This window comes from Trachymyrmex septentrionalis, unplaced genomic scaffold (assembly GCF_001594115.1).
Source record: "Trachymyrmex septentrionalis isolate Tsep2-gDNA-1 unplaced genomic scaffold, Tsep1.0 scaffold37, whole genome shotgun sequence".
NCBI lineage: Eukaryota > Metazoa > Arthropoda > Insecta > Hymenoptera > Formicidae > Trachymyrmex > Trachymyrmex septentrionalis.
In genome coordinates, this window is record NW_017305536.1 from 7807046 (window position 1) to 7818052 (window position 11007).

The 11007-nt window shown below is 37.2% G+C and overlaps 1 protein-coding gene across 1 annotated transcript; it reads right to left on the reverse strand.

The window, feature by feature from the left end:
- Positions 1-3194: 3194 nt before the first annotated feature.
- On the reverse strand, positions 3195-5768 carry LOC108750544 (uncharacterized protein DDB_G0284459-like). Its single transcript, XM_018490027.1, has 2 exons — positions 5484-5768; positions 3195-4230 (listed from the first exon to the last, which is right to left on the reverse strand). The coding sequence occupies exons 1-2, from the start codon at positions 5757-5759 to the stop codon at positions 3241-3243; spliced, it is 1266 nt and encodes a 421-aa protein (XP_018345529.1). The 5' UTR covers positions 5760-5768; the 3' UTR covers positions 3195-3240.
- Between the last annotated feature and the right edge of the window lie 5239 nt (positions 5769-11007).

Here is an 11007-nt window from a genome sequence, read left to right on the forward strand (position 1 = left end):
CACTTAAGATAGTCTTAAATGCATACCGATCTAAAGAGAAAAGGGGAAGAGTGTAACAAAGATCTGTGAGCGTGTCTCTCATTGTATCGTTCCATTTCATAGAAATTTCTTCGCCGTTGCAAAAGTCATCGCGACGGCAAGGGACGGGGGAGGAGGTCTTATCACTCGTCATCAATCACAAACGCGGCCGCTTGCTCGCGTTTAATAGCCAACGGCAGATGACGCCAGCGGCATCGCGCCGATGAATCCGCGGTCAACCGGACAATCGCGCCGTGCCGAAAGAAAATTAACCGCGCGTCGGCAGCCGGAAGTGACGCGGTACGACGCGGCCGTTCGTGCGAGCTCCTCACACTTCTGTCGTTCGCGCGTCGGCCCGTTCCGTTTCTCCAGCCGACTCTCAGCTCTCAGCGTTTTGCCGACGCGAATGAAATTCGACGGTGACGATGATGATGGCGATGACGACGACGAGCCCGAATAATAGCCGCGAGACGGCGCGCCGGCTGCGAATAAACACTCGCGCGGAGGTAACGTTTGCCATATGCCGAGCTAGAAAACCGGCTGTGATTTTTGCCGGGCGAACGCTCGGCGCGTTTATACTTGTCGCGATGGCCGAGCAATCGTCGCGGTGGATTTGCGTCAGGTTCAAATAGAAAATGCAAGAAAACGATAAGATTCCGAATTGATGAGAGGGGAAAAGGGCGGGAATTGCAGATCGAGGCTTTTATGTTCATTGAATCGTAATAAATCGAGGGTACTCTACCTGTGTACAATACGATACGTACATATTTACACGAGATATGCTCATTTCCACCAACGTGGATTAACTTTAATCTCGGTTCAACTTACTCTTCATCTTTTTCTAATCTTTAGAACTAGAAAAAGGCGATGAGTAAGTTGAACCGAAATTAAAGTTAATCTACATTGGTGGAAATGGCCATTAGTTTTATTTGAAAACGTAAGGTATGGATCGATACATAGCATAACATCAATCCATGCAGTATACAAATTTGCAACAATGGATGCTTTTCAGTGAAAGACACAGGTGGCAGTGATCATTAAATCTTTGTTATTGGTAAATGTTAAACAAAGAGAAAATGATCTGATGACTGTGTCACACTGTCTTTCTTGCTGGAAAGCATCAAAATATTACTGCAGTGTTTGCAATGTTCATGTAATATGGAACATTGCAATGTTGGAGCGATATTGATAGAATGATCTATGTTGAAACATATTATCATTTTACACTCAAAAATTTAACACTACTATGTAACACCATGTGTTACATTTATATTGTTGAGTGCGAAATTATATCATTTATCTGCGTTCGATAAAAAAAGCAGCTTTGCTATTCCTTAATATGGATTGGTTTATACATTTAGAATTCCAGTACTAGGAACTAAGGGTAAGACTAATCATGGTAAAGAATTTTACAACAGTTGCAAAGCTGTATTTCCTGCTGAACGGCCATTGATATCATGTTACTATTAGTTCGTGTCGACTGAAGATTTTCGAAAAGAGGGAAATTAAGGATAGCTTTTTATTCTTACATAAATCAAAACCAATAACGGTGCACGCTTATATTAAAATATTAAACACATACCATAGTATAAATTAAAAAAAAAAAAAATTGCAGCGTTACACTGATGTTGCATCGTATTATACAACTTCGCGCGATCTTATCTATGAAAATAAATTGGTAACGATAATTCGCAAAGACGTCACCGTCGTTCCGAGACCGCGTCATGTCGTTGTTGCCGAAGCGATCAATTTTCTTGGATACAGTCGAAAGAACGTCGTCGGCGAAGCGCGAAACGTTTCTTGAACCACGAGGGGGGGTCGTCCCGTCTCTCGTTCCTTCCTCACCGCGTTCCGCTGATGCCGCCGCGAGAAGCGGTATAACGCGGCGCGTTGCCACGCGGTGAGACGCTACGGCACAGCGAGACCAGCAAAAACACAACCTTCGTGCTTAAAGCGAGACGAGAGGCATGCCACGGTGACGGACCCGAGGCGCACCGTTGCACCTGCATCTCCCTGCTGCCCTGGCACTCCTACCTTACTGATCCCAACTGCGGGATACCAAGAATGCCCGCAAGCGAAAAAGGAACGTTCCTCCTCTCTCCCCCTGCCCCCTTTTAAGGGAACCCTCTATACCGCAAAAATCGCAGTCTACGACGGTCATCTCGATGTAAAGGTGTTTTATTTCACGCCTCGAATTTCTCGCATGACATATTATTCGGAAACGGATAATAATAAGAAAATATTTTGATATGTTTCCTGAATATTTCTTATTATTTGGATAGAACTTTGATTTCTTTGAATATTTCCTATCATTTAGAACTTCGATTTATTTGAATTTGCGAGAAGGTGCGATATAAAATTTTACTTTAGAAGTAAAGTTGGACAGCATCTTATTGTTAGAAAAAAAGCATCGATTTTATTTTTGTATATATTTGCAATTTCATACGTAGCGACAGAAAATGTTGGTCATAGAAAAAAGAAAAAGTAGTAATTAACTATTCGATTAGCTATTCGAATAAAATAAAAATAAAAGTCTTAAGTTACAAAACTAAAAAATACGAAAATAAAAATAGCAAATACAAATTGTATCTTGTCATATGTAAAAAAATACAGAAAGTAATAATAAAAAAACTTACGATTCTAGCAATCATCAAAATAAAATTCCAAAATAAAATTATTTAACAAAAGACAATATTGATCTACGAAGACCCTATACGTAATTTGCACACGAAAAGAACGATTACTAAGATATCTAAAAATTTAACTAGATACAGATCTGAAATTAATTTTAGATTATCAAAATAATTATGTAGGACGCTCAAGCTAATTACTAAAACATCAAAATTTTTTGCAATATTACTTTTCATGGAAGAGAAGCAGGGAAGGACGCTTGTCCTCTGGCAAAAATAAACAAATTTAAAAAAATCATACTCATTACCTAATCATCTGTTACATACTATTCTTAAAAAGGTTCGTTGAAGATTCTCAGTCTCAAAGCTAGTTGTAATATGTATAAATATTTCAAAAAGTTTGTGTATAAATAAATCTTTGCCTTCTCCAATTAATATCCTGATTACGCCCATTTTACTCAACTTGAGTTTTCTAATAATTATTCTGACGTTTTAATAAAATTATTTTTAGAACTGCATCTAGCTAAATTTTTAAATGCTTTAACAAAATCGTTCTTTGTACATAAAGATAACAGAACATTTCGATCGGACATCAAGCATTTCTGTCGCATAAAGAACACGAGCAAGAGCTGCAACTGGAACTGGAGTCGCTATTTTGATTCGAGCTAGAGCTAGAGCTAGAACTGGAGCTGGTCGTATCGGACCGTGACGACGAACTGGAACTTGAGTCGCTCAGTAACGGTTGATGCAAGTTCTTCTCTATATCGCGCCACTCGGACTCCAATAGCCGCGTCGTTTTCGTGCGTCGCGACGGCGAGGGTAATATGCTCGCGTCGCTGTCGCTATCGCTCAACGTTGATATTTTCACTCCCATCGCCGCGCACACCTCATCCGGTTCAGGCAGATTGTAACTGATGGTCCGTACGCCGTATATGTCGCTTATAATCTTCTTAGGTCCTGGTTTTTTCCGACTGCTGGTGTCGTACGTTCTTTTTGGCTTGATCAATTGACACTCAATGTCGATCTTCTTTAAACGCGATACACCGTATATGTCGTTTATGATCTTCTTAGGTTCTGGTTTTTCCCTTCTGGTGATGTACGTTTTCTTTGGCTCGATCAATTGGCACTCAACGTCGATCTTCTTCAAACACGGTACACCATATATGACGGGTTCCGTTGGGAAGGAAGATATGTTCGAAGTGTTATCGCTCAACGAGTCCAATATGTGATTAGTCTTCTCCTCCAATATTTGATTGGTCTTCTGCTCGGTCTTCTGATCAGTATCCTCGAAAAATTCATTCTCGAGAAAATTCGTGACGTACAATGACGAATCATTTATATTGTTGTTTTCGTCATCAATGTCTTGTTTCTTTTCCTTATAACAGTCACTCCCGTCCATCATATTGGACGAGTCAGCATCGGGAATCTGAAGAGTGTAGTAATATCGTGCCATGATATCCATGACATCGATCAACGATTTGTTGCCATCGCGTGTAGGAATTTGTTTCTCTTTCTCGTCGTCTGATACCGACATCAATTCCAAATCGTTCGTCGATTCCACAGTATCGCCCGTGTAATTTGCCTACCAAAAAGATTTTCCTTTAGTCGCACACAGAAATTTAATACTGTAAGATAGTGATTATCTACTTACCTTCCGCTTGCAATCATATTTTTATTCCTTCCGTCATCTGCAATCTGGATCTTTTTTTTTGTTCAGCTTAAGTTTACTGTAACCGTAAAATATAAATGTCAAATGTAAAACAATAAATTCCTACTGATTTAAATAAATAAAATAAAATCGAAAAGTTAAATGAAGGTCTTAAAAGTCGGCACGATAAACGGTACGCAATTAATTGATGCAAAAATTCATTTAATAATTCAACTGAAAATACATTGCTTCACAAACCGTACATTTCGGCTCCAAATCGAGCTATTCTCACGCAGCACTACAAATAATATAATATATAATATACTATCATAATACAATAATATATATAAATAATTAATGTATAATTTGGAGCCGAACGTAAAGTTTCTTTATTTCTGAGGAAAAGTTTTCTTCTTTATTTCTGAGAAATTTTTCTGAGAGTAGAATTTTGTTTGTACCAAAAAAGATCCTGATTGCAGACGGAGAGTTAAAAGCACTGAAAAAAGTAATTAATTACTATCTTTCAGTTAAAAATTATCATTAAATTAACTAATATCTATTAAATTGAAATTTCTGTAAGCGAACCGTAAAGATATCAGACGCATCCGAGATTGATTTTTTAAGGATTGTGATTGAAGATTAGAATTCATTAATGAGATAATTTTAATATTATTGTGAATATTCATATGTTTAATTAAGGTGTTTATCTCACTCTTAAAGATTGAAAACTAAGCCACTCTTTTTTCAAGAAAACTGAAAAGACTCTTAATTTTTTCACTCTTTACAATAAGATTATATTCCAAAGAATTCAGCGAATATATTTTATTGATTGAATAAATTATGTTAATATTTTTTTTAACATTCATTATTTACTCGTTTATTGGCCGTTATTCTCTTTTTGTTACATAGCTTAATTCTCGTCTCTCTCTCTCTCTCTCTCTCTCTCTCTCTCTCTCCCTCTAAAATATCTAGTCGAAGAAAGATATCGATACGATTTGTTTTTCTAATTGTAAATACACATCAGATAGGGGGAGGGGCTCAAGATCAAATAATGTATATACAGAGTTATAGACTATTATTATTGTCTTCAAAACCGCGAGAAGTGTAAGAAATTGTAAAACAAAAAATGTAAAAATTGTATAAGAACACAATTTTATATTCTCCTTTCCAGATTCGAATCAACTCACCCTTCTAACAGAGACGAATGGGATGTCCATGAAATGCGAAACAGGTCTGTACCACGAGTTGCAGCCAGTCCGCGTGTTGTGGTAGTACACGCGGTTGGGATAGCTTTTAGATTGGCATTGAATCCAGCCATAGTTTTCCTCGAACTTGCCGAATTCGTATACACGAGGCGACTGTGAATTCTGCGTACTACTGTTGTTGTTATCGTAGAAGCCAACGCCTCTATCATAATTGTCCTTGTCGCTGACGAAATTGGAAATATACATGGCCGAATACATTTTGATTGGCGACACTGTGCGATGAGACGTCGTGACTGTCGCGTGTTGGAGCAAACGCCGGTAAGAATGGAGAAAAAACAAAACACGACCGAACGAACGCATGCGTTAACCTACTCATACATCGATAATCGGCACATTCGACACATCTAAGCAGGGTAAGTTACTAGTATTTTTTTTTTAACTAAATTAAGTTAAAGTTAACGGCTTATAAAATAAGTAAAATTAAGTTGACAGTTAAAGGAATAAAGAATTAACTTAATAAAAGTTAAAATTAAATTAATTTAAGTTAATTTTGAAAAAAATTATTTTTGAGATCAGAATGTTTTAATTTTTCTTAAAATAAGATTACTTTAAATAATCCTTACAAATATAGATTATTAGTTTAATTTTATATCCACATATAAGTTACTTATGTATAATAAGAGTCACATTATAAGGTATTTTTGTCAAAATCTTGCGAGAGAGGAAAGTATATGTTTGCATTATTTCTCTTTCTTTAATTTCTGAAATGACTGTGCATGTTTACGTCTGCATTGATTAGATATTTGATACAAAAAATATACATAAAAATTTAGAAAAAAGGTGCAACTCCGTTCTACAATTTATGTTGCTGAAATATAACGTTTATGATACCTAAAATTAGTGTGATTCAAATATAAGTGGGAATTGACAAAATCTAACGAGTCAATAAAAACTGGCTACCGTATAGTGTGACTCTTATTATAGAATCTTTCATCATAAAATCATTGATCTGAAACCAATAATCTGTCTTTAAGTAGAATGGATTTTGACAAATTTCGACCAATCTTGACACGCTTTAACATTTAATACAATTCGACATAGAATTTCTTGTCGAGCAATGTCACGTGAGAAATGTCGCATTTCCTATGATGAAAACTATCCAATCGAGTGAGAGCTCACTTTTATCATTTATAAGTTTTGAGATACACAATCGACCCTCAGATTATTATTCGAGTGGTCCCAAGAGTGCGTTCCGTTTCATACATTTAAATAAAGCGCGAGATGGTGATTTATGACTATACCTAATGTAATTCAAATGCTTCCTTTATTCAAAATCTCGAAGTTCTAACATTGTGGAAACAAAGATTTAAGAATATGTCACAATTCAAAGCATTATCAAAATAATAAAATTTCATAAGTTCCATTATTTCATCTGAGTAAAAGTTTCGTTTGTATAAAAATTGAGCACAAAATTTTCTTATTGATTTAAAAGTTATTTAATGTTTTTGTTTAACTTTATTTTTAAGAATATATCTGTAAGATCATGTTTTAGTACTTATTTGTCAATTTGATGAGGAAGTAGCATTATATAAAATAAAATAAAAGTTTTATATATAACTAATAAAGCGTACTCTACTAAATATTCGTAAAAATTCATTTTAATCAACTTACTACATTTAAAAGTTATGTATCTAAAATTGACAACAAAACATCATTTCTCTTCATAAAGCTACTAAAAGCTAAATATAATTAATTTTATATTTTATTTGGTTTAAGGTATATTCACGAGAACACTTTTTGATTGATACTTTCTTCTTTAGCCAATATTTTAAGCTGATACAAAGAATCCTTAATAGCTACGTGTGCTGATTATTAGATTTATCTCGCTGTCTACTTCGCGTTTTTAAAAATACTACAAAGCTTTTTACAAGTTCACAAATAGGTCGATTCTCGGTCAGCAGGATCGACTGACCGAGAACCGACGGCTAAGTTTTTTTTATCCATCTTTTTATTCCGGAAGAAACGTCGGGAGAATACGTAATGCAATATGATCGGCGTGCATCCCGATGCACGGCTTATTATTCGCGACCGCGCGTGTATAGTTTTTATTATTCGTGACGTATCTCAGAGCGCTCCCGCGTGTTCTGGTTCCCATCTTGTTCTACATCCTCCTTCCTTTTTTTTTTCACAATAGCCGCTTTTCCCTAAAATTCTTAATCCTGGTTTAGAATATGCAATGAAGACGCACCAGCTGTCACGTGGTTATTCGATACGCGTTTCGCTGTCCATCTCTCTCTTTTATCTATAGATTTTTAGGCAGTCTAATTATATCTATTCTTATGGCCGGGTATGCAGGGATGCAGCTCCTTCTAAATTTTTGGCAAGGAGAAACAAATTATATATGAATTATTTCTACGACGAAAAGTTACAACACTCACCGCTCAATTCGTGGTTCACGCGTTATTTGTAAAAAAATTCGTTGAAGATCCTCGAAGGCAGATTTTAATATAAATATTTTAATAAGTTTCGCGTGAAGATAAATATTTGCTTTGTCTTTGACTTTAACTCTGATTCATGTAACGACAATGAAATTGAAAAAATCGAATAATTCTCGGTGTTTGCCGATGCGAAAAGCATTTGTCGCACACTTATCTACCGCATTTGATAGAAAATCCTTGACAATTTTGCATAAGACGTCGCTAAAACTATTGGAAGTAGAGTTTTATGATTTACTGTTTTACTTTTCTTATTAACCGACGTCGGAGGCCTTGTCGGAAGATAAAAAGAATACCGAAAGAAGTTTTCTTTTCAATGACTTTTCCTTTCGTGACTGCTCTCACAAAAAATTTTTTTGCGCGCATCTCTCGTAAATTTAAAATTTTTAAAATTTCTTTCTGTTAAATAGATTTATGTGTAGCATAGGGTACAATTTTTGGTTTATGTGACACACAGATCATTTACAGATACAGAACTTTTTAGTTTTATTTACTCTTTCCTCGGAAACTCGGAAAAAATTGGACCGTAGCTAATGCCGAAAGGCTCTTTTTAGCCTTTCATTTCGTGGCCCTTTCTTCCGGTTGCAATTGCGGTAAACGCGGTGAAGAACGGATTCGCATAAAATGTGAGGAAGCTCATCGAATCGCCGTCGAGGAACAGCACAAAAAACTAGAACGGACAGAATAGACGGTAAAATCTAACGTGAAAGATCCTGTAACTCGAGAATTTATCGGACCTTTGATCGTCGAGGCGGGGAAGTTTTCTTTTTACTCGTGGATTCGCTTTAGATCGTGCGCAATATGAAGTTTCCTCATTCTTCTCTGCTCTTTTAACGAACCGGTGCGGTGGTCATATTGGTGTACCTCCAGTTTTATGACCTCGCCAAGTTTCGAGGACAGTACCTTGATGTCTAAAAATAGACGTAACAAATGACCAGGTAAGATCGACCGATTACTTCGCTCCGTTATGATATGCGATGCGGGCGTCACCGAGATATGTAGGTACGACAAAGAAACTTGAAAAGGGAGGGTAATCTTGTAACAAGATGGATGAAGAACACGAGAGAAAGTTTCGTTGTAGAACAGATCATCATCGTCAAAATATCTTACGATAAAAGTATGTTCTTATGTACAAATTACATCTCGCTGTACAATTGAAACAAAAAATATATTTAATCATTAAATTGACGCGAAATGTTGATTATCTCTCGTATGTAAAATCGCATTATAAAATCTAAACAATATCATTGCAAAAATAGTTACAACCGAAACAAAAAAAATGTTTAATCATTAAAGGATAGTACAAGATGTTGATCACGTCTCATTCAAATTATCATAAAATGTAGACAGTATTATTGGAAAATTTATATTTATACTATACTCCAACAGAGCATAAAACTTGCAGCAACATTGTTGCAATATTGCTACAAGTTCTATGCTGTTGTATATCGAAGATCAATATATTATTAAAAAAAATTAAAATACTCCTTACATATAGCCTTTAACATTTTATATAATCAGATAGTCGGGTATATTCGCTTCCTATGTTAGTAGATACTAATATCGCGAAGATATGCGTTAGATTTCAAGCAATAAATGTGCACACAAGTTCGTGCTCTTCAAGTTATCTTCAATGAAAACAACGCGCAATAGACTACATTTTCGTATTTACGAGCTAAACGCGGCTTATTCTATTCTCCGCGCGTGATAAGGAACAAGTAGGAAGTACCGGATACGATAAGAGATACCATCGCCGTAATCTTCGACAACAAATGCGCACAAAAGTCCTCTTCCCTCCTCCCCCCCCTTCCCTCTCGTTCCCTCACGAGAGAAGGAAGGTTACCACTTCTCCGCGATCGTTCACGCCTGAGTTGTCCCTTCATCGCGCTATCGCCTCGTCTACGTTCGTGGAATCCGTCGTGAGGAAATGTAAAAGGAAATGTAAAAGACCGATCGCGAAGAATTTGTAGTTTAAAAGGATCTGCGCACACGCGCGGTCGAGCGAACACGGCGACATAGCGACGACGATGAAGACAGAAGGGAGGAAGAGGAGGAAAAACGAAGCGCGAAGAAATGCAAGAGGAAGGAGAAAGATGACGATAACTATCGAAGTGAGGTTCGCGAGCCGGTGGCGAACGATGGTGGTGGTGATGGTGGTGGTTTGGACCGTTAGTTGGCCCCGGCGGGAGCGTTGTCCGGGCACACTGCGCGTTACTATTCCCCGTCTTCACTCCTCTTCGCCGTTTTCTCCTCCTTCTTCTCCACCGCCGTATATCTCTTCTCTTTACACAACGTGCTCTCCCTTTCCCCGTCTATTCTCTCTTTCTCTCTTCCTTCCATACCTCTCGGTCAACCTCTCGTCCGCGTTCCCGCGTTCATTCTACTGCGGACTTCCCCGTGCCGGACGACCCTTCCGCGCCGCCCGGTTAACCAATATGGCGGTGGGCCGGTCTCTGCCTTGAGCCTTCCTTCGCCGCGCCGACGAAGAAACGCATCGCGAGGAATTCGCGTTTTGCGCACTTGAATCCGAGCTAGTCACCGTATTCTTCAATGCTCGATTTTATCTGGGAAATTTCGCTCCTCTGCGAAAGACGTCCAGACTCTCCGTCTGCCTTCCGTTGATTTGGATCGATTCGAGCATGATGTAAGAAGATCAGGTGAACCGATTTTCAGGATGTCGTCGCAGTAATTCAAAGTGATGGTATTTGTAACCAACCGAGAAATTGGTCTTAAATTTTATAAAATAATATACAACTGCTATTAAAAATTAATCGACTTTATTAATCAGAAATTATTGCAATCTTACACCTGGTATTTTTGCATCATGAATTCGAAGAGCGTTCGACACAAAAATCAAAATGATTTTATTTTGATTTTTAACGTCAATAAATTCAAATTTTGTAACACAAAATCATCATTTAGATTTTCTTCTGACTTGATGTGTTCCTTGGACAGTCGTCCTTTTTTTAAACAACTGTGTGTCTAAAAGATTTATATTGGCATTAATAATA